This window comes from Cheilinus undulatus, linkage group 11 (genome assembly GCF_018320785.1).
Source record: "Cheilinus undulatus linkage group 11, ASM1832078v1, whole genome shotgun sequence".
In the NCBI taxonomy this organism is placed as follows: Eukaryota; Metazoa; Chordata; class Actinopteri; order Labriformes; family Labridae; genus Cheilinus; species Cheilinus undulatus.
Window position 1 is genome coordinate 28,940,193 of NC_054875.1, and position 27,966 is coordinate 28,968,158.

The following is a 27,966-nucleotide window of genomic DNA, read 5'->3' on the forward strand; positions in this document are numbered from 1 at the left end:
ACCGTTTGAATCCATATCAAGAGATTTCAACATGAGTCATTATTACATAATATGAATTTCTTTGGAAAGAATCCAGGGTTGGTGAAATATTCTGCTGAACAGTCATATTCTACTAACTAGTCTCCTGAGAAACCCTGAAGCCCACACAAAGTCAACTCTCACATGCACCGACACAGAGTGACCACAACACCAGCCACAAGTTTAAAAAACTCAATTCTTTTTTTATTAAACTTCTATCTTTATGTGATCTGTATATATAAAAGTTCTACAGCCATTGGCCTGAGACTACGACAGACAGTGAGGCGATCATGTGTTTCAATTTAGTCTTCAGTTTTCGTCGACTAGCAGCCTGTGGGACACAGACGTGCGTTGACAAAATCATAAAAACAGGAGACATAATGAACACAGACAAGAAAAAAGGAGGACCATACAAAACTGTCTTGTGTAGTCGGAGTGATAAGAAGTAGTCCATGTTAAAATGAGAATAAGGGACTTGTCAATAAGGAGTCAGAAGAATAAATAACATTGAAAAAGTCTTTCTTTGTGGCCCGCTGACAAATGAAAGGGCTCAAACAGCAACAGCTTCTTTTTGAAGGGATGTGCTTGATTGTTGGAATTAACAGCCAAACCAACTAAGTGTTTTCATGTTCACTTCATGCCCTGTTCAAATGTCATATCATATGTGAGAATCAAAAGGAGACACTGAGTTGTCTAAATGTAATACTATGAAATTTTTTTCAGTCTGTAAACCATTATCTCATTTGTTCTTAAACATATCGACCACTTACTTTGATTTATGAATCCGAACATAGCATATTTTCCACATTATTATTAATAACCTTTTCAATTCTCTTAAATACAATATTTTACATGTCAGATTAAATACGGCTTAGTGTGTATGTCATGGGGCCAATGTAGTGGATTATCATCCCACATTGCTACTGGCACTGTTTTTTTCTGAGTTCTGTAAAGGAGGCTCGGGCTCTTGAAACATAAACTCCACATCACCAGTGAGGACCAACACATTAAGTGTGTGTGTGTGTTCAGTCACTGTCACTGGTCTCACTGCTGGGGTCTCCCTGCACCTTGCTGCGGTGCTGCATGGCACGGTGGTAGGCCACCTGCACTGATTTGCGGATGTTAGATTTCCTGCCCTCAAGCATCTTCTCTTTGTCCAACTCCTGGTCAACTCCAAGTGGTACCAGCTTTGAGCGAGGCAGCCACTGCCTGGAAAATACACATGCACACAGCTAGGGGTTAGATCTGTTGAAACCAAACAGGAGTAAAGAAATTTAATTACAAACATGTAAATACACAGATCAAAAACCAAACAAATACGGACAAAAGTTGTAGCAACACAAATACATCGGTCGGTAAGTCCAGATGGTCTATTAGTAGTTATAACAATGTAAAGCTATTTATAGTTCAAAATTAACTGGTAAACGAGTTACATGATTGCTCCTTGAGTTCGAACACTGCAAGTATTGGCTAAATTGTTTTTCTAGTTGTAGCAGATAGCCCCTTTATAAAGCTTGTCTGTTTATCAAACCTTTTAGCCATTAACTAGGCTAACCATTTCAACCATTTAGCCATTACATATGCTAACAATTTCAAACAGTTGGCCATTCGTTATGTTAACAATTTAGACAATTCAGCCATTACCTTGGCTAACAATTTTAAACATTTATCAGTTACCTAGGATAACAACTCTAACTGTATAGCCATTAGCTATGCTCACAATTCCAATCATTTAGCCATTACCTTGGCTAACAATTTCAAACATGTAGCCATTACCTATGCTAACAATTTCAACCATATAGCCTGTAACTATGCAACTAATTTCAAACATTTAGCCATTACCTATGCTCACAATTTCTGCCATTTAGCCATTACTAAAGCTAACAGTTTCAACCATTTAGCCATTACCCAGGCTTACAATTTCAATCCTTTTAGCCATTACCAAAGCAAAAAATTTCAACCCTTTTACCCTTACTTGAGCTAACAATTTCTGCCATTTACCCTTTGCCTATGCAAACTATTTAAACTATAACTCATAACTTTAGCAAACTTTTTCAACCCTAAATCCAACACTTAAGCAATCAACTTTTTTGTGATCAAATCTTTTTATTCATTATCAGAGTGAGGTTTGGGTCACATATCAACACAAAATAACAGGCACATTTTCCTTACTTCAAACACCCCCCCCGGCATTAAATCGCAGATGTACATGAAGCACAATAAAAACTAAACAGAATTAAACATAAATAAATAAATAAATAAGTGAATACATAAATAAATAAATAAATAAGTCAATAACTCAATCTTACAATAAATGCATACAGATATTACTGCTATATCAGTGAGTACAGAGCTTTAGTGTTTTCCAGAGCCCGGGACAGGGTATCTATTAAGTCATCCCTAGCACCATTAATTCAAGCAATGGAGAGCTCCAAGGAAATCATGTCCAACATTAGGAAAGCCCAGTGCCTTATCTCGAGCTCATGTGGAGGTTTCCACCTCGTTACCAACAGTCTTTTAGCAGCCGTCAGACCTAAAAGAATCAGTCTCCTCTCAGACTTTTTAAAACTCAATGCAGAATCATCATTCAGGAGTAACAAGTTGGCTAAAAAAGGTACATTAGTTCCGCTAATATTGAATAAAATTTGTGATACAGTGGACCAGAAGTGCTTTATATCTGGGCAGTCCCACATAACATGTACATAGGTTCCCACTTCATTACAGTTACGCAAATTACACAGTGGTGAGGGGCTGAATTGGAATCGAAAGCGTTTCCTCTGTGTTAAATAAAATCGATGTATAAACTTGAAATGAATCATTTGTTATAATTTCGAGATGAGAGTTTAACATTTTCCCAAACTCTTTCCCAGTTAATGGGTTCTTGTAATTGCTTCAAGTCCAAATTCCAGACCTTTGTCACACCCATATATGGACACATAACTTCCTGAAGTTTGTTATACATATTGGACACAAAACCCACACCTTTAATTTTGGTGGTCATAAAATTAATGAGAGGATGAGTGGGAAGCATTGCTTTCCATGGAACCCCATTAGTTTGAAGCACTGATCTCAACTGCAAATAAAAGAAAAATGAGGCTGGTGGCAATTTATATTCTTTCCTGAGGTCTTCAAAAGATCTTAGACCATCTTCATTTATTACATGTGAGAGGGAGCGAATGCCCCGATTAGACCAAGATGGGAATATTATTGGTCTGCAGTCTAACCAGAGGAGCTGATTATTGAAAATTAGAGTATGTTTGTGCCATTTTATATCCCATTTTCCCAACTTAACAGCCTGCGGCCATATTTTATTAGAGTGAGATATTATGGGACCAAATTTCTCCATGGCTAGCTTGGGGGTAAGACCACTGAATAAAAGTTGATTTACCTTATATGGAGCTATGATGTTATTTTCAATCTTAAGCCATGGCGTATTGACATCCCGGGAAAACCACTTTTGAAGGGGGCGGAGCATTAACGATATATAATATAGCTCAAAATTGGCTAAACCAAATCCCTCTTGAGACTTACTTTGGCAAAGGGTTCGATTTTTCAGCCTTGGTCGTCCTCCATTCCAAATGAATTTTGAAATTATGCTTTTTATCCTATCCCAGTACTTAGGAGGTGTGGGCAGAGGAAGCATACTTATAATAAAATTAATCTTTGGTAAGATATTCATGTTGATAATTGATATCCGACAACACATGGACATTTTTTGGTTGGACCACCTTTTTAGATCCTTGCACATGGACACACGCATCAATTTAAAATTGGCATTAGAAATTTATTCAATACATGAGAAAATATGCACACCAAGGTATTTGAATGTGGAAACAATTGGAATTTCTGTTTGGACTTCAGAGTAGTCTGATGAGTTACTCAAGAGTAAAACTGCACTTCTACTCAGATTTATTTTATACCCTGAGCGAGTGCTGAAGGAAGAAAAAATACTTATAATATGAGGTAAATCTGACATCACATTGTTTGAATATAGTAGAACATCATCTGTGTACAGGGAAATAGAGTTTTTTATATTCCCTACCACTACAGGAGTTATACTCTGGGATTGCCTTATTTTCTGCGCAAGGGGCTGAAGTGATAGGATGAATAACAGCGGGGATAGTGGGCAACCCTGATGGGATCCCTTGCAAATTGGAAAAGGAGATGAAAAACAATTTCCTGATAAAACCTGGGCAGAGGGATTATTGTATAGTACATTTAGCAGGGTTAAAAAATATTTTCCTAATCCCATTCGGTTTAAAGTAAACCAGAGAAACTCCCATTCAAGTCGATCGAATGCTTTTTCAGCATCGATCGACAGGACAGCAGGCAATGATGTGGAATTGGAGGCTGAGATTAATACATGTAGCAATCTTCTAATGTTGTCCTCTGCTAATCTATTTTTTACAAAACCAGTTTGGTCCGGATGGACTAATTTTGGGATCACTTTATCTAATCTAAGTGCTAGAGTTTTGGCAAACGGTTTTAGATCTGAGTTAAGTAGGGAGATAGGTCTGTAACTTGAACAAAGTGTTGGATCCTTTCCTTGCATGCATAAAAGTGAGATGATAGCTGTATTAACGACTGTATTGAAAGAACCCATCTGAAGTGCTTTATTGAACATCTCAAGCATAGGTGGACCAAAATCTTCCCAAAATTTCAGATAAAATTCTGGTGGTATACCGTCCAAGCCTGGGGATTTGTCTTTTTTCATTTGTTGTAATGCTTGGTATAACTCATTTAATGTTATTTCAGTATCTAAAACATTTGTCTCCTCGAGGGAATGATGGCAATTTTAAATCTTCAAAATAAGAGCTAATCATTTCTGATGTTGCCTTTACTTCACTTTGGTACGATTTCTAGTAAAACTTTTCAAATTTTTAATTTACTGAGAGTGGGTCACACAAAAGAGAGCCCTCTTCTGCTTGAATTGAGGCTATATCTGCAAGGCAATCATTTTTCCTTAATTTACTGGCCAGTAGAAAACTGGGTCTGCTGCCGTCAAGATAGTTTACTTGCCTAGCTCAATGAATCAGAAATTCTGACCTTCTGCCTAGTATACTATTCAACTTTATTTTAACTAATGATATTTCCTCGTCTTTCTTCTGAGAATTGGATATGCTGCTGACGAATAAGACGTGCAAGGGTCTGCTCCAAATCTTTAATTTCTCTCAACTGAGCCCTATTTTGACCTGAAGCAAATGAGATTGAATGATTCCTTATAAACCCCTTTATAGAATCCCATAGAATTTGTTCATCTGAGATGGAGCCCTTATTTATGAGTAAAAACTCTTTAAATGCTTCTTTAAATTGATCACAAAAAACGTATTTTGTAGAAGAGTAGAATTTCCAACGAGTTGCTCTATTTGAAACTGGACCCAACAATATATGACATAAATTTGCATGATGGTCAGAAAGTGACATATAGACTATTTCAGCCTTTAAAATCATGTTTTTCATCAAAGAAGAAACTAGAATGTAGTCTATTCTTGAGAAGGACAGATGACATGCAGAGAAAAAGGTGTAGTCCTTTTTATGTGGGTTCTGTATACGCCATACATCGCTCAGATCGTATTCTGATAGTAAATTCCTCAAAGCTCTTGGACTGATCACACTAGTCCTTGAGGTTTTATCATTTACGTCAACAATTGCATTAAAGTCACCACCTACAATGAGGTTAAATCCATTCATTTCATTTATGATTTTACATAAGGAGGAGAAAAATAATTTTGTCATGTGAGTTGGGGGTGTACACAGAAATGAGAGCTATCTTTACTCCCCTGACAGTTATTTTCACAAATGCAATCCTTCCCTCTTGGTCCTTTCCATTTTTGATGATGCTGAGTTTAAGACTGGAGCGAACCATAATTGCTACTCCTTTTGTTCTGTTATTGGCTGAGGAGGATGCGACCAAATTGAAGTGGGGGCTTAAGCAGTCAACTTTGACCATTTTGCAAATAGTTTAGCTAAAATAGCAATAATTTCAACATTTATCAATTACATAAGTTCAATACACTTGTCATGAACCAGTCATTACAGCTAACAACTTAGATCATCTATTCATCACTTTACCTTGACATTGGTTCTGTTTAATCATAACTTTGACCAATTTGTCATTTAAAGCAATACTTTAGCTGACTGTTTTTTTACCGTTTACATGACAAAAAAAATCCAGTATTTCTAAATATTAGTCATTAACTTCAGCAGAATGTTTATACTGTTCATTTGGTTCTCAATTACTCTTTAACTTTTTCCTTGAACATATTTATACATCTTGTATTTGTTACCTTTGCTAAATTTTTACCATGCAACAATCTTCTTGTTGTTGGCCTCACAATTCAGCTGCTTTATTTTCACTTATGCCAAAAATTCAACTTGAACTAAGATTGCTGTTATAACCTCTTCAACAAATCCTTATACTTAGTGATCCATGACTTCAGCTGATCAGTTTAAATGTTTATATGTTACTTTTAGTTGCCTGCTTTTGGGGGTTTGCCTGATCTGATTTATACTTAATTTTTTAAGGCCATCCACAACGTTGCAATGCGTGACACTGCCTGATTTCATGTATCTGCTATGACAGCAGCACCCTATGACCTAAAATACAACATATTTTTTCCTCTTCTTCAGTTCGCAAAACCACGTTTGTCCTATTTCTGCTAAATGTTTTGCTGTCTTGCACTTCAGTTCATTGACTACAGTTTCCTTTGAACTGCTGCCACAGCATACTTGTGTGCAGGCATCCAGTAACAGTGAAAACATGTTTTGCTTGCATTTTTTACAGTACCTCAACCTTTTTTCAAAGTAAGACCTAAGAAAGATAGCAAAAGAGCGTTAGCCAAAAACAAAAATAGGAACAAAAATCAACAGGGCCACTCACCAGGTTCTCTTGTTGTCAAAGAAAAGGACCAGGAACAGGTGCTCCCTGGCCTCCTGAGTCATTTGCTCTCCTAGTTTCAGCACATCCAAAGGTGGAACTGGGATTGGGACACCACGGTGGAACACCCCCTCTCTGGGCATCTTTGGGTCAATTATCTACAATCAACAAGGTGTAGAAAAGGATTAGATGTACAGTTTTACCTGCAGAATAGCCAAAAGAAACGTTCTCTCACTTTGGTGTATTCTATTAGTAAAGTGAATTTGTGTCTTACCAGAGCAGGATATGAAGGATAGCCTCTGCACTTGGCCCACACCAGATCCAGAGCTTCAAGAGAAGAATAGTCATCAGAAGTCATCCAGCATCCTGACCTGGCTCGACCGCGCACCACTGACGGTAAGGAGCACAGGAACAGGAAGACAGTCACCACTTCTAACTAAAAATAGGTTTTATCTTTACTTTTTTTTTCATTTAACAGCAAACTAAAACATAAGCACTTTTGTTCTTAAATAAAAGGCTTATGCTTTTAGATTTGTTTTTTATAAACTTTACCTTTAAATTAAGAAGTTATTCTGATCATTTTGATGAGTAACTTTGCAAAGCTGATGCACTGGTCAGATTTCATGTCTGTCATCAAGCATATCCATCTTGCAAAGCTCCAATCTGAAATCTTGGTGCCTGGTCTGAAGTACCAAACCCATCAGCTCCGTTTGAGGAGATTTAGACGGTAACTGTAGACATAGTTTAGTTTTACTGCAAGCTGGTAACCGGCAGTTTTACAAGAAGTGGAGAAATTTTCTTTATTGAAAGAGGTGCAAAGAATGGCACCAAAAGCTTTTCTAAGAAGAAAGTTCTTTTGCTCTTCTCCCAACTGGCCATGGCATGAGTTTGCAGTAATTACATTGTACTGCAAGCCAGGAAACAATGACTGATGACGTAGCTCAGATTGAGCAATTGCAGCAGGTTTTATCAGAACTAGACGGTATTTATTTCTTAAAAGAGGTGCAAAGAACACTTTTAACTTACAATCTATCTAATGGGTCAGGTTAGATGAGGAGTGCAATATCCTAAGTGAGCGCATGAATAAGTGAGCACATTAATAATCACATTTGATTGGTTGCAGATTTAAAGAAGAGCCTAATCACTGATCCACTAATCCAGATTAAAATAATTCTAAGAAAACAAAAAAAAAGTGAGTGTGCATGACATATTAGGAGTGTTTGGTCAAAATGTGCTTACAATGTGAAACGCTTCGTGATCCTCCGACTGAGTAGGAGTCATTTTCAGTGCCTGATGTCTCCTCACTGCTGTCCTCCTGGAAGGCTGAGCGAGAGAACGAGGCCTTTCCTCTGCCCTGCTTAGAGGGTGTTGTACTGAAAAAGAAAGAGGAGAGACAGGGCTGTAAGAGACCATTTTATTTCAACTGTCTACATTGAGGCAGGTCAGAGATTTTTTTAGATGACTAATGAAAATACAGCTTTCCACCTTTTCCTCATTTTTACACAAAAAATTGTGGAGAACAAGAGGTTGCTAATGGCCCCCCCTTTCTTTTAGTTTTGCACTTAAGGTTTACAGCTTCTAACAGCAATACTTATTAAATACTGAATTAGAGCATTTGTACCCCTGCCATGGCACTATGGTTAGCAAATACACTTAGATATAACCAAAGGTAGGTAGTAACGCATGACATTTACTTCGTTACATGTACTTAAGTCGTTTTTTTTTTAATCCTACTTCTGAGAGTAGTTTTTGAGCAGAGTACTTTTTACTCCTTCTCCGTTGCACCACAGAGTAAACGGAGGAGTGACTCCCCCGCCCTTAACTATCAACAATTGGAGATGATGGCTGAAGATGTAATACCTGCGTATACTTCAGAGGAGTGTGTTTATCCCTGGCCCAACATCAAGACTCTTTGCTTTTCAAATGATGAGGAACAACAGCCACATAATGTGCTGCCTACTGTGTCTACCTAAAACGGTGGAAATCTCAAGCTTAAAAAATAGCCCGTCAAATCTAAGAAAGCACGTTATGGTAAGTAAGCTAAACAAGCTAACGACTGCACTGCTAGTTAGCTAAACGTATAAGTTCAAATCTCTGTTTTAACTTGCAGACTGCAAAGACACAGTTGTGACAGTGATAAATGATGTCATGTGTCCAACCACCTCTGCAACTCTGCCACAAATGTGATTTTACACAGGACTATTTAACATTACGTCGTAGGTGATACTATCATCATGTGCGTGTGGCATATCTCTTATATCAATGATTATATCTACAATGGTTATAACGTGGGGCTAGTGGGCCAAAGTTGACTTTGGTTTTAGTAAGTTTCAGTTTGGTTTGCCAAATTTGTTGAGTGATAATCAGGATAAAAATTCATAAATTAGAGCTAAAAAGTAAAAATTTAATAAAAAAGGGCAAAAAGTCAAAAAATAAGGTCAGCTCATAAGACTGATTTCATAAATATGAGCCAAAATATCCTTAACACATGATAAAATGAATATAGTGTGATTAAAAAGTAAGAACTGCAAGGTACAAATTCATGTATGAGATAAAAATCATCATGTAGAAATAAGACAACTATTATGACAGAAAGAGTCTGTTTTTTTCTCATTATATTGAATTTTTCATCCCATAATTGTGACTAACAAACATAACTTGACTGCTTATTAATGTATTAAGTTAAGGTTTTAATTTATTTTACTTTAGGCAAGTTATGCTACTTTATTTATGACAATGTGCCGTTTACATTACTGCCCCTGAATAATATGTCGTAATGCAATACATTTTACTAAATTGCATAAAATGAAGTTACTTGCTACTTGAGTAGTCTTGTAATAAAGTACTGTTTTACTCTTACTCAAGTATTTATTTTTATGAGTACTTGTACTGCTACTTGAGTAAATATTACTGTTAAGTAACTACTTTTACTTGAGTACTGTGACTGTGTACTCTACCCACCACTGGATATAACCTGCAAATCAAAAGAAAAGTTGTATATTTTCCATTCAGCCATTTTCTATACATTATACCCCATTGAATATTTAACATAGATTTATTTTCTTTCTGGCTGAGAGATAAAAGAAAAGATCTGTAACAGCCAAAACATAAGAAAAAGAAAGTTATGACTCTCCCTGGCTTCCTTCTAATTTTGTCAAAATGTCTTCTCAGTAAAAGCTTTATCTTGATTTCCAAATCTGGGGGAGTTTGTGATTTACCAGCCACTAAGTCTTAGCTTATCTGGAAGCAAAAAAAAATAAACTTAAGCCTCAGTAACTTTTGCTATGCATGCAATTCACACCTGGTTCTGTCAGAAGCTGCACTGCTACTGCTGCTGGTTGTGGACTCTGAATCTGAGCTGGAGCGAGGGAGGCGGGTATCATTCCTGTACACACGGAAGCTCTCTGTTACAGGCTGGTTTCCTCCATCAAAACCATTACTTGGCAAACCTGAAAAAGACCAGATAAAGAAAGAAGTTAAGTGAAGTGAAGTGAGCGTAAGGGCAACTTTAAATAAACAGTAGTGGACACTTGATTGAGTATTGGTGGTCCTTACCAGGGAGCAGGTCTTCATTGTCACTGTCGCTGTCAGAGGTGGAGCTGCTGTGGGGGCTGCGGGGCCTTTTCCTCTGCCTAGTTGAAGACAGCAGGGGGAGTTGAGGGGGACCAATGGGGCTTTGGCTCACCCCTGCACCAGCATACCCGGCATCCCGGTTCTTGGGAGGACGTCCTGGCCTTTTGGGAGGGCCGGCCATTTTTTGGTTCTTCTTGGAGAAGAGGACAGATGTCCGGCGGCCCACCTCTGGAGCCAGGGCAGACGAGGACACATTCAGGTCTAAGGGGGAAGGGAAAATGAGGAAGAATTTTTAATTGGCTACTTTCCTTTCATTCATCATTTTTATATTTAAATGTTTCATATTGACTAGAGGTGGGAGTAGCAGGGTAACTCATTATATAACACTTCAGCAAAAATATCATGATATAGCAATTCTATCATACAACGACACATCACAAGGAAATGAAGAATACAATGAATATCAGTTTGATATTTTTAGTTAGGCTTTCACCATTGTGCAACAGTTTCCTATTATACTTTCTTCTTTGGCTAATTAAATTAAATTAGCAATACCTGCATTCATGAAAAGGCACCACCATGAGGATTAGTAAGGTAGTGACACAGTAAGTCAAGCTCACAGGGATATCTGTTTGTACTCCTTAAAATAAAATAAAATAATATCTGGCACTAGCAATGGAATGATTGTATTAAAAAGTCAGGATAACGCTGGATAAATACTTTGTCCCAACCCTAATTCTGACAGAATTACATAAAATACCTTTTCCTCCAGTCTCCTGGCTACTGCTTTCCCCCCCTTCATCCAGGTGTCCAGCAGAAGATGGGTGATGTGGCAGCGAAGATCCACGCTCGCCCCCTCCCACTGACTCCCGTCCCCCCAGTCCTGAGCCTCCCTCCCGCTGATTTGCCAGTTTCCTCTTGATGACGCTGATCTCCTTCCTCAAAGTTTTGGCTCTACGAGACTGACCAATGCTGTGCTTCCCTGAGCTGACCTCATCCAGACGCGTCTGCAGGTAATGCAACTGCTCCTCCAGCGGCAACCGACGCCTGTTCTCTGGCAGGAGGAGCTCTGAGAGAGGCGGGGAGAGAGATTAGTAAATACAAAATTAGATTACATATTATAAAAGCCGTCAAATCTTACTGGAAACTAAGGGAAGGCTCTGGGTTGCTAATTGTACTTTCAAATGAGTTACAACTTTATGCTATTTTAAGCAAAACTGCTTAATGCTATACAGCCAAAACATGTCTTCATGGTTTAATAAGAACAAGCAGTAAAGAGGATTTATAATGATATTTTACTGATAAAATTAATGGCATACACCACCTACTGGTCAAGAAAAGATCATTACATTTACCCACATACAGGTCCTTTTAAAAAAAATTACAATATCTTGCTGTGATTTAATTCAAAAAGTTAAAGATCCATATATTCTGGATTTATCTCATACAAAGTGAAATGTCAAGACCTTTCTTGTTTTAATCTTGATGATTACAGCTCACATAATAAAAAATACAGTAATTCAAAATATTAGAATACTGTGGTATGGTCTAGTTTCTTGTCAGTTATTTCTCCCATTCTGGTCCAGTACACACATCTGCAATCATGGGGAAGACTGCTGACTTGACTTTTCTCCAGAAGACAATCATTGCAATCCTCCACAACAAGGGTAAGCCACAGAAGATCACTGCTGAAAGGGTATGCTGTTCTCAGAGGCTTTATCGAAGTATATGGAGCAAATGGACTACAAGTATCGTGCTCTTTGTCTCAAGCCAATCCTGAACCACAGACAACGTCATAACTGTCATACCTGGGCTAAGTAGAAAAAGACCTGAACTGTTGTTCTGTGGTAAAAAGTCTTGTTTTCAGATGAGAGTAAATTTTGCATTTCATTTAGAAATCAAGGTCCCGGAGTCTGCAGGAAAATCAAAGAGGCTCAGAAGCCAAGGTGCTCGAGGTCCAGTGATTTCAGTTTCCATAGTCAGTGATGTCATGGTCCAATGTGCTTTATCATTCTAAAGTCTAAAGTCAACACGGTCAACCATCTACCAGAAGACTTAAGAGAACATCATGCTTCTATCGGCTGAGAAGCTTTATGAAGATCCTGATCTCTTTTTCCAGCAAGGCTTGGCACAAGCCCACAGTGAAGCCAAAACTACCAGAAACTTGTTGCTGACCATGGAATTACTGTGTTTCATTGGCTAGCCAGATTACCTAACCTGAACCCCGTAGAGAATCTGGAGAGATGTCAAGAGGATGACAAATACAAGACTCAATAATTCTTCATAACATCCCAGCAGTGCCACAGACTGACTGCTTCCATGCCACATCACTTTGATGCAGTAATTTGTGCAAAAGGAGCCCAGACCAATTATTGTGTGCATAAATTAGTAAAATCTTCCCAGAGTGCAACATTTCTGTATTACAAATCCTTTTTTGGACTGATGTTTTGTAATATTCTACTATTTTGAGATAGTGGAGTTTTGATTTTTGTTAGCGGCAAGCCGTAATCATCAACATAAAAACAAAAAAAAGTCTTGAAGTATTTCACTTCATATGAGGTGAATCTAGAATATAGGGAAGTTTAACCTTTTTAATTAAATCACAGTAAAAAAAATCAACTTTTTCATTAAATTCTATTTTTTTGAGATGCACCTGTACATGATACAGTTTATGAGTTAACTGTAGGTTTTCGTCTAGGATTCTAAGGGTGTGTAAATGTAGAATATGCTGTCTCAGCCCAAAATGCAAGGCCACTGTTAATCCATGTTAAAAATCCTCAAGAGTAGGGGTCTCACAATACCTCAAAATACATTTAACACTTATGAATACCATAAAATTTGTTGTATAAGATTAACTTTAAATACCAAGTTTTCACTCAAATGCCAGCTGCATCCTATATACTGTGAAATCAATGAACGCACCCATATAAAATGTTGACACACATCATCATTACCACAAGGGCAGCTGCCACATCTACCAAACATAGTTTGCAAGCAGCTGCTTCTGGGATATGCAGCAATACAGACATTGCTGGAGGTGCCAATGTTTGACATCTTTTCTTCTTTATTAGATCATAATTCTGCATTTTAAGGAAGCAGGAATATATTTTTTCAATTAAAAAAATACCTCAGCTTTGGCCGACAAGACTCCTCAATTAAAAACAAGTGCTCAGCAGAGAAGAGTGGGACAACTTTTGAGAGAAGGTTAAAAAAGGTCTATAGCATAACTAAAAACCAAAAAAAGCTCACCATCATCATTAGACGACATCAGACGTTCTCTCTCTCGATCCCTGTCCCTCTCTCGCTCTCGTTCCCGCTCCCTCTCTCTGTCTCTCTCTGTCTCACGCTGACTCTCTGGGCTCGGCTCTCGTTGGAGGTGCATGCCCGTCTCGTAGTCGAAGCCTATCCGCTCAATTTGCCGCCTGGCTGTCCTTATGACAGCCCCGCCCATCTCTCTGAGCCGCAGGGCAGCGCGGTAGAACACTGTGTCCTTGGCGTTGTACTTGAGGCAGTTGTTGACAATGAGGCCGAAGTCAGCCTCAAAGGCCTCGAAGGTGAGGTAGCGATGGGACTCCAGCAGGTTCCACATGGTCTGGAAGTCCATTGGAGTGTCGATGTGGTCCAGGTAGTCAGGCACCTTGATGATAGAGGAGAGACAGAGACACTTTGAAGTGGCATGACCTTCAAGTTCTAAACTGCACATTAAACTGAATTATTTTTGGGTAGACATCTCAGCAAATAACAACATTTTTTCCCGAACAAATGACAGGCCAGTCACCAGTTAAAGCCTGAGTAAACACTGGCATTCTGACACTAGCAAAAGAAGAAAATGTGCTTCATAAAATAACAGAACAACATAATCTACATAATGAGAATTGTAGCTTGGTGTTTTATTTTAGAATGCTCTTATTTACTGTATTTCTGTGTTATTAAGCTGGTTTCGTTGTTCATTTTACTTATGTTTGCTTTTTATACATTGTGTTACAGCCTGTATAACACTTCAACTTAGAATTTAGACTGTTTCAAATGTTTAGTAATAGTACACTTTTGTGTGCAGTCAAACTGGATAAGTGTGTATGATTTTGTGTGTTTACCTCTGCTAGCGGTACAGGCTCTGTGAAGAAATTGTTTGTGTCTCTTTCTTGTAACTGCTCCAGTGTGCTCCTCAACAGCACCAGGAAGGGAGTCAGCTGCATCTCCAACGCCATCTGCTGGACTTTAATCTGAATACAGACACATTGGGAACAATGAACACGTGCTGAATAAATCAACAGACAAATATCACTGAGAGCAGAACTCTGTGTGTGGACATAGAGTAAACTCGACTTTGGATATGTACCCGCGTATAATATGCAGCTGCTGGTGGTAAATTTGTTTTCATGTTCAAATTTTCACATGGCTGACTGTGACAAAATATTACACTGATTAAAAAGTGGACTTATTTGTGTATGCCCATGTATATTGCCAAAAGTATTCACTCACTGATCCAAATAATTGAAATCAGGTGTTCCAATCACTCCCATGGCCACAGGTGTATAAAATCAAGCACCTAGGCATGCAGACTGTTTCTACAAACATTTGTGAAAGAATGGGTCGCTCTCAGGGGCTCAGTGAATTCCAGCATGGTACTGTGATAGGATGCCACCTGTGCAACAAGTCCAGTGGTGACATTTCCTCGCTCCTAAATATTCCACAGTCAGTTGTCAGTGGTATTATAACAAAGTGGAAGTGATTGGGGACGACAGAAACTCAGCCATGAAGTGGTAGGCCACGTAAAATGACGGAGCAGGGTCAGCAGATGCTGAGGAGCATAGTCCGCAGAGGTCACCAACTTTCTGCAGAGTCAATCACTACAGACCTCCAAACTTCATGTGGCCTTCATATTAGCTCAAGAACAGCACATAGAGAGATTCATGGAATCAGTTTCCATGGCCGAGCAGCTGCACCCAAGCCATACATCACCAAGTGCAATGCAAAGTGTTGGATGCAGTGGTGTAAAGCACCCTGCCACTGGACTCTAGAGCAGTGGAGACGTGTTCTCTGGCAATCTGATGAAAGAGTCTGCGTTTGGTGGTTGCCAGGAGAATGGTACTTGTCTGACTGCATTGTGCCAAGTATAAAGTTTGGTGGAGAGGGGATTATGGTGTGGGGTTGTTTTTCAGGAGCTTGGCTTGGCCTCTTAGTTCCGGTGAGAGGAACTCTGAATGCTTCAGCATACCAAGAGATTTTGGACAATTCCATGCTCCCAACTTTGTGGGAACAGTTTGGGGATGGCCCCTTCCTGTTCCAACATGACTGTGCAACAGTGCAAAGCAAGGTCCATAAAGACATGGATGAGAGAATTTGGTGTGGATGAACTTGACTGGCCTGTACAGAGTCTTGACCTCAACCCGACAGAACACCTTTGGGATGAATTAGAGCAGAGACTGAGAGCCAGGCCTTCTCGTCCAACATCAGTATGTGTGACCTCACAAATGCGCTTCTGGAAGAATGGTCAAAAGTTCCCATAAACACACTCCTAAACCTTGTGGAAAGCCTTCCCAGAAGAGTTGAAGCTGTTCTAGCTGCAACGGATGGACCTACTTCATATCAAACTCTATGGATTAAGACTTGGATGTCACTTAAGTTCATATGTGAGCCAAGGCAGGTGAGCGAATACTTTTTGCAATATAGTGTATGTCTAATGCCTTTGATGTTTAAAACAGATGGCCAAAGTCTCCACACATTTTGATTTGCCCTGTTTTCTTTTTTTTATAATTGTATCTTTATTTGGAAAGGACAAAGAAAGTACATCAACATGATTTCATCTGAGAAAACACAAAAACAAATGACCTTCCAGTTTTGTGTTTTGAGTCCAGAAAGTGTGCTTCGCTAGCCACCAGTACACGAGGGACCAGAGAGAAAGCAGTGATTTGCCCTGTTTTCTCTTGATAACAAGTAAAATTCAGATGTTCTCTCAACATCTTGACTTTTTCAAGCTACCTTTTGATATCACCACTAGTTCATTTAGGATAACAATGCTTTTAAGTTGTTTTCTCAAGAACCGGAGAAACAAAAACCGCAGGAAAAACAATCAATGGTATTTGATGATAACAAAATAAGTTTTGATCTCGACAAAAGCAGTTCTTATCAAGGGACATGTACAATAAATTGTAAAGATGTGGGCCCTGAGGCGAGACCATTTGAAAACCACAGCTTTAAACAATGCAATATCAGGAAAACAGCATACAGACAATTTTGGGTGTCCAGGAGATCATTTCTTGTTTCAGCTATGTCAAAATAGGTATCAATATCATTTGATTTTAACTGGTAGGGTTTTGCAATTAAAATTCCAATCATTCATTGCAGGCTTAGCAAAGCAATCCAGACATCTCTATCCCTTGGCAACATTTTCCAGCTCTTCCTTGGGATTTCAAGGTGCTCCAAGGCCAGATGGGACATATAACCCCCCGAATCCTGGTACACCTCCCATGTCCAGAAGTCCTCCACAGTGAGGCAACCACGAGGCATCCTGATCAGATGCCCAAACCACCTCAACTGGCTCCTTTCAAGGTGAAGGAGCAGCGGCTCTACTTGGAGCTCCATCTGGATGCCCGAGTTCCTCACCCTATCTCTAAGGCTGAGCCAAGCCTGAGGAATCTAGTTTCGACTGCCTGAACTCACAAGCTCATTCTTTCAGTCATTACCCAAAGCTCATGGCCATAGGTGAGGGTTGGAAGGTATGTCGACTGTTAAATTGAGAACTTTTCCTTCCGGCCCAGCCCTCTCTTCACCACATCGGTGTGGTACAATGCAGTACTGCCAATGCTAAACCAATCCGGCTGTCAATCTCATGGTCCAGTTTACCCTCACTCGTGAACAAGACCCTGAGATACTCGTACTCATTTACTTGAGGCATGGTCTCACTTCTGACTCGGAGGGAGCAATCCACCATTTTGTAGCAGAGAGCCATGGCCTCATACTTTGAGCTGCTGAGCCTCATCCTGACCACTTCATGCTCAGCGACAAACCGCTCCAATGCCTGCTGGAGGTTCCCGGCAGAAGCCCACAGAACCACATCATCTGCAAAAGCAGAGACAAAATTCTGAGGTCCCCAAACCGGAAACCCTCCTTTCCCTGACTGTGCATTGAGATCCTGTCCATGAAAATCACAAACAGAATTGAGATAATGTGCGGAAGCCAATGTGCACAATGAGCTAGGGGTGGGTAAAAATATTGATTAATCGATGCATCGCAATACTTCCTCCCCCTAATCAATATCGATTCAGCAAATCCTCTGAATAAATTCACCTCCTGGCCAGTGGGGGTCGCTGTGCATGTGATTTGCGTTGTATCAATGGAGGCCACACTCGACCAAACAACAACCAACCATAACCATGTTATGTGAGGTTTATCACAATTTCCAAGAGGACAGAAATATTAATTAAGTTTACATGCACTTTACTTTTTCAGTGTTTATACAGAACTGTCATGTTTTTTACTTTTGTACTCCATATGCACAAATGAGTTATATACCCGCATTACCCCCCATGGAACACGATTGTAAGCCTTCTCCAAGTCCACAAAACACATGTAGACTGGATGAGCAAACTCACATGATCCCAGAGCTGGTCCAGTCCCATAGTCTGGAATGAGCATCTTCCTCTTATATTTGAGGTTCATAATTGGCCGTAACCTCCTTTCCAGCACTGTAGAATTAACTTTGCCCGGGATGCTGAGTAGTGTCATGGCTTGGCTTATGTTTTTTAACATGTTAAGCACTCAAAAAAATTAACGCTCAAGTGTAACTCACCGTCTCCCTCTTAAGTTTCTCCCTCTTGCGAATGAGCTCCACCAGCAGCCTGGCTCTCTCCAGGTCATGTCTCAGTCTCTGCCACGCCTTCAGCTGCTCCTTCAGTGCCAGTTGTTTCTCCTCGCTGTCCCTCTGCAGCACCAACATGGCCAAACCAAAAACAATTTTAGACTGATGACTGAAAAAACTACATTAAAAAGAAGAAATTAACTGTGCTTGAAGAAGTTGTAATACAACAACAAAACTCACTGCAGGGAGCTGTGATGGAGGCTGAGGAGGGAGTGGGTCAATATGTCGCTGTGACTGCAGATGGGTTTGGAGACGACGCAGCAGAGGGACGCCGTTACGGCTCTGTCTCTTAAGGGTCCAGTAGCTGTGCAGTCGCTGCATGAACTGGCTCTTCCTGGGTACCGTCAAGTTACTGGTGATTTTGCTGAGTCTGGAGGAAAGAAACTCCATTTGAGCTCACAGGTCATACATGTAGAATTTATGTTAGTGGTATTTTGAAAAGGGCAGTTCAAAAACAGCACAGATAAGCATGCAATGGAAAAAAAGGGCCTGATGCTTTCCTGATTAAAAAACGGTTTGGTCCTGTTATTCCACAAACACTTCTCCCTAAAAAGATTGATAATCTTGTGTGTCTTTGCCATTGAAGTTTGGTTGCTCTTGTTCACCATACCTGTGGGGAGGAATGCAGGGCACAGACACAACTGGTGCAGCAGCCCTCCTCTCTGCTAAGATCTTTCTTGCTCTTTTCATCTTCAGCCTTGACTTGGCCTTTGCCCTCTTGGCTCGCTCAGAGCTCCAGCCCTTTGAATCTTCATCATGGCCGATGCTGGGCTCATCGTCCTCCTCCAGCTCTCCTTCACTGTGAGAAGAGCCCATGCTCGCACCCCCTACCCCTCCCAAAGGTCGAGCTGATCCTGGAGGTGTGTGGATGTCACAGTAAGCAGTCTTGCGGACACTAAATGAGGTGCCGTTGGCCCCAGTCTCTCTGACAGGCTCCATTTTCATATAGAGGCCCGCTTGCTGGGCACATGTGACGTGGAAGGCGGTGTAACAGTTGGCTTTGTGGCACTGGATGCAGGCTCCTGATCCACGCTGTTTGCAGATGTAGCAGGTGAGCTTCCAGCGGGCAGGAGGAATGTGCTCGATGCTATCGATAGGCTCCAGGAAGACTGTGTTAGCAAAGCAAACCTGGAAAAAAAGCAAAACAATATATTTGCTTTGAAACTATTATCATGGTGTTAAGGTTGGGATTAACCCTTGAAAGTCAAATCCCTTTGATAAACGATGTGAGATTAATTTAACTGTAAAATACAACCAGATTTTTGCTGTGCACAACAAAGTTAATGCAGTCTGTTATTTCGCTGCTATGTATAAGTACTTGGATTTGTATTGGCCATTTGCTTATTATTCTCTTTGCTCGGTTGTTTTTCCACTTTAAACTTATCAATCTACCAACAAAAAATGAATTTTTATTTCAATTTGGCTTTTTTAAAATACAAAAAACACTTCAATATCAAATGTCTACAAAGTAAAGTCAATTAAATAAGAATAAGTAAAATGTAAAATGGCTGACCTAACTCAACAGAGGTCAGACCAATTGGTGCTAGTAGTCTCACAGTTAGTGAAATTGGCATCACCTGAGAGCAGTTGATGTGTCTCAAATGATTGTGGTATAAAGACACCTGTGTCTGGATGGTCGTCCCCTGTCAATCAGTATTCCTGGCTACCATTATACCATTTAAAAAAAAGAACACTCCACGCAACTCACAGAAAATGTTTTTGAAAAGTAAAGTGAGGGGATGGGTACAAAAATTTTTCCAAGGCACTGAACATCCCCCAAAGATCAGTTAAATTCATCATCAAGAAATGGAAGGAATATGGCACATGTGTAAATCTGCCAAGACTAGGCAGTCCTGATTAAGAAAACCAATTAAAGGGTCAAAAATCCAAGGGGGTGAATACTTTTTAGAGGTATTGTATATGCAGCCCCTTTTATGTGAAAGCCCTCATAGAAAATCTGCACTGACTTATGTTGATAACCAGCTTCAAGTTACTGTTTACTGTGACCTTGTTTCTAAGGATAAGTGAACTCGGATAACCCAAAGACACCCTTTGTACATTGAACTTGCTTTGTCGTTTAGACCCCAGGTCTGAATGTGGTGGGGTGCAAATTTACCTCTGGGATCCAGAGAGCACACACGACGTGAGCCCAGCGTGCATCGTCTGTCTGCTTGAAAGCACCTCCCTTGTTGGGACATAGAGCACAGTCTACAGCTCTGCTCGGAGATTGCAGGCAGCGCCGACACAACCACTGACCCTCTGGGATGTAGGGCACACCGTAACACTCCTGGTGCACTGCCAGGTTACACATGTCGCAAAATAGGATCACGTTGCTGTTCTGACACTCTCCGTCATTACAGATGCAGCAGACAGCATCTTCATCGATTAGGGTGCTGGGGTCTGCCTGGAGGTGAAGAGGATGAGAGGAGAATGTCAGATTACTGCCAGTTTTTTAAGTTGTAACATATTACCCATTAATTTTCAAAGTACAGTTACCTTGTTGTGGCTCTCAAAGTAGGACTCTTTCTCTAAGCGGTCCATAAGATATTCAAAGACCTCCTGAGGAATGGGTGTCACACCGTCACGCCGCCGCCTGTCATTCATAATGTCAAGCCAGATGTAGTCCTCTTCATCAATGTCATACTCTACTTCCTCATCCAGCTCCTCCACAGACTTATCAATGTACCTGAATGTCAGAGAGGCACCCAAGAGGAAAATGTGTGGCAAAGAAATGTCAAGATAGTTTCTAAAACATGGAACACAATGAGGTGTACTACAATGAAAAAACTGACATATATTCTCCCTGTGATTTTAATACCTGAATCAGTAAGGGCAACATTATTGTATCATTCAAGTTACACAAACATTAGTTCTGACTCACTTAAACTACTTCAACTGTGTGGTCAAGAATACAGGTGCATCTCAAAAAATTAGAATATCATGAAAAAGTTTAATATTTTTTGTCACTCTTTTCTGAAAGTGAAACCCATATATTGTATAGACTTGTTACACATAGAGTGAAATATTTCAGACCTTTATTTCTTGAAATGTTGATGATTATGGCTTATAGACAAGACAACCCAAAATTCAGCGTCTCAAAAAAATTAGAATATTACATAAGATCAATTTAAAAAGGATGTTTTACACAGAAATCTCAGGCTTCTGAAAAGTATGTTGATTTCTATGCCTTCAATTCTCAGTTGGGCCTCCTTTTGCATGAATTACTGCATCGATGCAGTGTGGCATGGAGGCGATGAGTCTGTGGCACTGCTCAGGTGTAACAGAAGCCCAGGCTGTTTTGATAGTGGCCTTCAGGTAAGATAAAATAAGATTTATTCATCCCACGGTGGGGAAATTTGCAGTGTTAACAGCAGCAAAGGATCAGCATAGCTAACATAGAAGAATAAGTACACTCATGCACACAGTGCACAGATATTTATAATATACAAGAAAAAGAGAAGAAAAATGTAAGCAAACAACACAAAAACTAAAACTGTTCTACACAGTGAACAAAAAAAGAAACTGGACATGTTATTGCACATTATTTGAGTTATTATACCTGAGAAAAAGTAGGAATTTGCAATTGTAATAAACCAGGTCATCTGCATTGTTGGGTCGGGTGTCTCTCATCTTTCTCTTGACAATACCCATAGATTCTCTCTGGGGTTCAGATCAGGCCAGTTTGCTGGCCAATCAAGCACAGTAATACCATGGTCATTGAATCAGCTTTTGGTACCTTTGGCAGTATGGGCAGGTGCCAAGTCCTGCTGGAAAATGAAATCAGCATCTCCATAAAGCTTGTCAGCAGAAGGAGGCATGAAGTGCTCTAAAATGTCCTGGTAGATGGCTGCGTTGACTGTGGACTTCAGAAAATACAGTGGATCAACACCAGCAGATGCCATTGCAGCCCAAATCATCACTGACTGTGGAAACTTCACACTGGACTTCAAGCAACATGGATTCAGTGCCTCTCCACTCTTCTAGGTCCCAGAGTCTGGAGGAGGAGTGGAGAGGCACAGAATCCACCTTGCTTGAAGTCCAGTATGAAGTTTCCATAGTCAGTGATGATTTGGGCTGCCATGGCATCTGCTGGTGCTGTGCTTGATTGACCAGCAAAATTGACTGTCCTGAATCCCATAGAGAATCTATGGGTTATTGTCAAGAGGAGGATGAGAGACACCAGACCCAACAATGCAGATGACCTGCATGACCTGCATTGCAGCTATCAAAGCAACCTGGGCTTCCATTACACCTGAGCAGTGCCACAGGCTGATCACCTCCATGCCACACCCTATTGATGCAGTAATTCATGCAAAAGGAGGTCCAACCGAGAATTGCAGGCATAGAAATCAACATACTTTTCAGAAGCCTGACATTTCTGTATAAAACATCCTTTTTTAATTGATGTTACATAATATTCTAATTTTTTGAGACACTGAATTTTAGGGTTTTCTTATCTGTAAGTCATAATCATCAACATTTCAAGAAATAAAGGTCTGAAATATTTCACTTTATGTGTAACAAGTCTATATAATATATGGGTTTCACTTTCAGAAAAGAGTGACAAAAATATTGAACTTTTTCATGATATTCTAATTTTTTGAGATGCATCTATATTCTTGACCACACAGTTGAAGTAGTTTAAGTGAGTCAGAACTAATGTTTGTGTATAGTCATGTAATAGTCAGTAAGTATAGTCATGTGGAAATTACTGTTAGTCTAGAATAGTGGTGTAAGACTGGACCTAAACAGGTGTCATCAATTGAATTTCCTGAAAGTCAGATTGAAAAAAATTTCCTTAATCTAAGATCCGGAACATTATTTCATTTAACCTGTAATATAATTCCTCTAGATTTGGAAAAACATTGAAAATAATGTTTCATGTACTGGAAGTCATAATAAAATTATTATAATCAGACAATACCAAAAATATCCAAATAAATTATTTTCATGCAAGTAAAACATTCTCTGTAGGCTATTTGAATACAAAATCAGCTACCTACAGACAGCTCTTGAAGGTGCTTAGTTTACATAAAAACTTCTCATTTAGAAAAATTTAGTAAAAGATGAAGTGTTGGTTTCCCCCTCTCTTGTTTTACAGATAGTTATTTTCGAAGCCAATTTTATGTACTTTTCTCCATTGTTCCTTCTCAGTTATCCTGTTATACGTTTAAACTTGAGCTGAAATCAGGACTTTAACTGACAGTCCTGGAGTCAAAGGATCTATATGTCAACCCAAAGCCAAGACAACTTTAAAAGAGCATTGATAGTCCGAGAATAATTGTATCATTGATCATATCTGGCTCTAAGGTTGTTTTTTTTCCAAATCCTCAGATCAGATGTCAGTGTGATTGTTCAAAAAAGTGTGCTCTGACACAAAGTAATGTTTGACATTACCACAGTATTGAAGTATACTAGGACTGTTGTTTCTTCCATATGAAGAATGAACAAACTATTGAAAAGTTTCTTTTTTGTCATCATTTTTAATTATTTAAAAGCTCTGTGTCTGTACTCTTCCCTAACTCTCTCCACTAGTTTCTAAAGCTTCCTTGACCTCTCTGCAGCAGTAGGCTGCTTATACTGTACATCTGCCGTCTTTACTGGCAGTGCCTTGTCTGACTGAAGCATCTGATTAGCTGAGTAGCGCCACATGTAGCCACTGCAAAGGCAAGAAAAGCTTCACAGGTTGAGAGAGGAGTGGTCTTAAGAACAGTACAACAGGTAGCCTATATCCATGGTCCGCTACTTAGTGGCCTAAACTGCGAGTGAAGAGCCAGAATCTACAAAATGCTCATAATTTAGGCTGGTCTTTGGTGAAAGAAAGGAATAGCGTTTTATTGCTTTGTTTTTGAGAAGCATTTCATAGTCTGAAATAATTAACCTAAAATTCAGTTTGATTGTTGTTTTTAATGGACATGTTTCTGGGTGTTATTCTTCAAATGACAAATATACCTGCAAGACAACATTCTTTTATAGAGATGGCCCTATAAACAGCAGAGGGCTCTAACTACTTTTCGCTATTTCTTCATGTCTTTAATGAGAAACTACACAACCTAATACTAAAAGGTGGAATATTGGTCCAAATACAAGACAGTTTACTTTCCATAAAACATACCTGGAAAATAAAAGGGGCTTCTGACTTTGATTGGCCAAATACATTTACAACAACAGACAGAACCAGTCGTCTGAACAGTGGGACACTCATTACTGAGATAATTTTGCAACATTTAATCTGTATGAGACTGGCATTCATGATCAATAAACTAGTGGCTATCTGCACTGAAATTTTGCCCTGTGAGCAAGAGCTCTGGTAATCAGACAACAGAAAGAAGTCTTGCAATAAAAGCATGGAATATACTATACCATGGCAAAAAAATATATATAAAATTGGAGTTCTGTTGATGCATAGAGAGACAAAGATTTTGCTGATTTCATTGATATAATGTCAGCACTTAAGAATTTACCTCTACAATGTTCCATAGGTTTATCTTTGTCTTATTGGTTTGTACTATAGCCATCATTGTGTTTTTGTTGTAATGGGAGTGGTAGAAAATATTTAATTGTTGTCTGTTTTGCCTTACATTATAAGTAATGTAGTCCGTGTGGAGTGTGAATCTTGGAAAGAGTAGCTGCTGCATTAGTAGTGCCTAATGTGGATCCAAATAGATAAATAAAAACTCTGCTGCAGACCTGTAGTAAGAAGAGGGCCGGGGAGGGGCATCAGGTCTCTCTTGGTCCAGTTCTCTGAAAACTGCCTCAGGCAGCTTGACAGCAGGCCCAGACTGAGAGCTGTGATGATGGGATGAGCTGTCCTTCTTCTTCTCTTTACTCTTATGCTTCCCAGACTTTGGGGTGGACTTTCCCCCGTTAGAAGACGGCATATCTGGGCGGTCTTTACCACTGCCTCCCAACTCACTGCCTCCACCTCCTCCATCACTACCATTACACACCCCACCACCACTCCCTCCAGTGGCAGATGCTGGAGCATCATCCACATCACTGTCTTCCTCTGACACCACATCAATGTTCTCAAAGATGCTGATACGGTGGATACGCCCTTGGAGCTCCAGCTCCACCATCCGCTGCGCCTGAGCATAGGTCATTGTCTCTCTACCTGGGGAGTGAGAGTGCTCTGAGCGGTTGGGGCTTCCAGGTGTATTGCCTCCTTGTCCTGGTCCTCCACCTACATTACTTCCACCCTCGTCTGTATCCCCCGACCCAGCCAATGAGGCTCGAGGGGGCCGTCCCTTCCTCTTCTTCTGGGGTACACTCTGTGCTGGAGTCGGATTGTCATGGTCGTAGTGGTAGAGGTGATACTCGATTCCACTGTAGCTCTTGTAGACCTTTCGGCAAGTCTCCACAGGACACTCGTAAGGGGGCTTGGTGGCCCTCAGATTGTGACAGAATGTCTTTACATCAAAGTCTAGCCCCATTGTGCCAACAGCCACTGCTGGGACAAATGCTGTTCACGTTTACATCTGACAGAGAAACACAAAGAGGCAGGGTTATCAAAATGCCAGCATCTAAATCCTAGATATAATAGAAAACAAACCCAAATGATGTTGACACCTATTTCTGTAGGACAGCTACTAAAGTTATAGGTCCTAGGCATCTAACATTGGGAAATTCCTTGGTTTCATTTGGAAATATTGCAAGAAAACTTGAGCCCATTGCACTAATTGTAAATTTGCCAACTAAGGCTGTCATAACACTAGAACTGATGAGTTACTAGTAATCAAATGCCTGTTTCAATATATATACAATGGCAAGAAAACTCTGGGCACCCAATATTGGGTAAACTCAGCTTTTCTATAATCATACATTCCTGACAAAGCACAGGATAAATTCATTCCTTTCCAGCACACCTGTTATATGAATTAAAAAGAGATTTCGGATAGCTGTGTTCATACAATTGATCCATTAATTCGAGAGTTTTGATCACTTTAAAACACCTGATTTCCTAATATAATATATCAGAGTATCAAAACAAATTTGAAAACCGTATTGGCAGCCTTTTACTGCTCTGTTTCTCTCACACATGTCAGCTTTTGGTTAAAAAAATATGACCAAATATCTGTAGTTTTTAAAACCACTTGTTGGTGAAAAGTATCCAAGTATCAAAAATTGTGACGACCCTTAAAACGAGTGTAGGTAAATAGTGAATAGTAGCAAGATATGAGCTACTATAACTCAACTGAGGTTGTTAAAACAGTCTGGACAAGTCTGCATTGACGGTATGCACCTGTTATAGTGCAGTCATGCGAGGATGTCCCTCGTTCCCAGTAGAAAACACACGTTAATTTCCAGTTCCAAATAGCAGGTGCAAAGACAGTCAACATGTTGTCTTCTTTCTCTTAGTCTATTAATTACAGTTATATTCGGTTGACATTGAAGGGAAAAAAATCGACACTGCATCAAGTCTAGCTGACAGTGTGCACAGGCTTGTTTACATTCCTTAAGCTGAACACGATCCAGGTCCATACAGCATGAATACGTTCAAATGAAGTGAAAATAGTCGACAGATAACCATAAAGTCTTACTTTTTTTTAGTAGTGTTAGCCTTAACATTTTGCAAATGCTCCCTGCTTAAACAACGAAAAACTGCAGCCTAGCGCCGTTAGCCACGAAGCTAATGGCAGCTAGCAAACAACACAGTGCACTCCAAAAAATGTAGCTCAAGAAGATACAGTTAACACATTACTCACACTTTAAACTTATAAACTAGCTGAATTTTAATCGTGTTGTTTTATCTTCCATCGTTTTAATCGAAATACAATGTTTCGCCGACCCCAGTAATGTAATGTTTAACAGCTACTCGCGTGCATCACCGTTACAGACGTTAGCACCACAAAGAAGGATGACACTATAACGAAATGCTCATCCAAAATAAGATTTTTTTTTAAACTGTGAACTTGTGTGTTTGGAATTGCATGCATAGTTGCCTGTCTCTGACTTGGTTGTCCATTCAGCCCTCTTGTGTTTCCCTCCACAATGACCTCACCCTGTGAATCCCACACACTGTGCAGCAAATACACAATTTAACGTTTTAATTTTCGAGGTAAGCACACTACTACACTGTGTGTCGTTATTGTATTGTTACCCAGTTGAAATAGCTAAGGTTCATCAAGCAGCTTCCCATCTCTGAGGTAAAATACTTCGGAAATGATAAGCCGTAAGAGGAACATACTCGGGCATCCTTGCACAGCATAAGGGCTTTACTACTCCTTGGTTTTTGAGACCAGAAGGTAACGATAGAAACCCAAAACTAGATCCAAATCAGACCTACAATTTAGCTTAATTTATCTTCATGTGACCTAATTTCCAACAAAGCCGTTAAACACTGCAGACTGGAAGCACTTACTACTCCACGTTCTTCAAGACTGCCTGCTTCGGAAACCTCACACCAGGGCGGACGGGCTTCAGATCGATTTCTTTATTCATTAGATAATCCAAAGTAAGGTCACAGGGTAACGTAAGTACAGTTTTTGAGAAAGGAATAATACAATATCCCGATCATTTCATTGTGTTGGGAATTAATCAGGAACTCGGGTGAACAAAAGGGGTAACCGTTGATGTAGCGCTGCGCCGTAGACGGCGACGGACACATTCGCCACACAAAATAGGGGTCTATTTCTCG

General features: G+C 39.9%; 1 protein-coding gene across 5 annotated transcripts; it reads right to left on the minus strand.

Moving 5' to 3' along the window:
* Window positions 1-200: 200 nt before the first annotated feature.
* brpf1 (bromodomain and PHD finger containing, 1) lies at window positions 201-27,902 on the minus strand. Of its 5 annotated transcripts, none has more exons than XM_041799803.1 (16): window positions 27,691-27,902; window positions 25,020-25,807; window positions 20,826-21,015; window positions 20,446-20,733; window positions 18,940-19,457; window positions 18,510-18,699; window positions 18,261-18,392; window positions 14,563-14,691; window positions 13,718-14,105; window positions 11,229-11,537; window positions 10,451-10,729; window positions 10,197-10,344; window positions 8,135-8,268; window positions 7,170-7,285; window positions 6,899-7,053; window positions 201-1,227 (listed from the first exon to the last, which is right to left on the minus strand). In XM_041799803.1, exons 2-16 carry the CDS (start codon window positions 25,760-25,762, stop codon window positions 1,044-1,046), a joined length of 3,903 nt encoding a protein of 1,300 aa, XP_041655737.1. In that variant the 5' UTR covers window positions 25,763-25,807; window positions 27,691-27,902; the 3' UTR covers window positions 201-1,043. The 5 variants fall into 5 exon arrangements, with proteins under 5 accessions (XP_041655737.1, XP_041655738.1, XP_041655734.1 ...); XM_041799804.1 differs by having other exon boundaries at window positions 7,170-7,222; window positions 18,261-18,401; XM_041799800.1 differs by having other exon boundaries at window positions 18,261-18,401.
* Window positions 27,903-27,966: the final 64 nt, after the last annotated feature.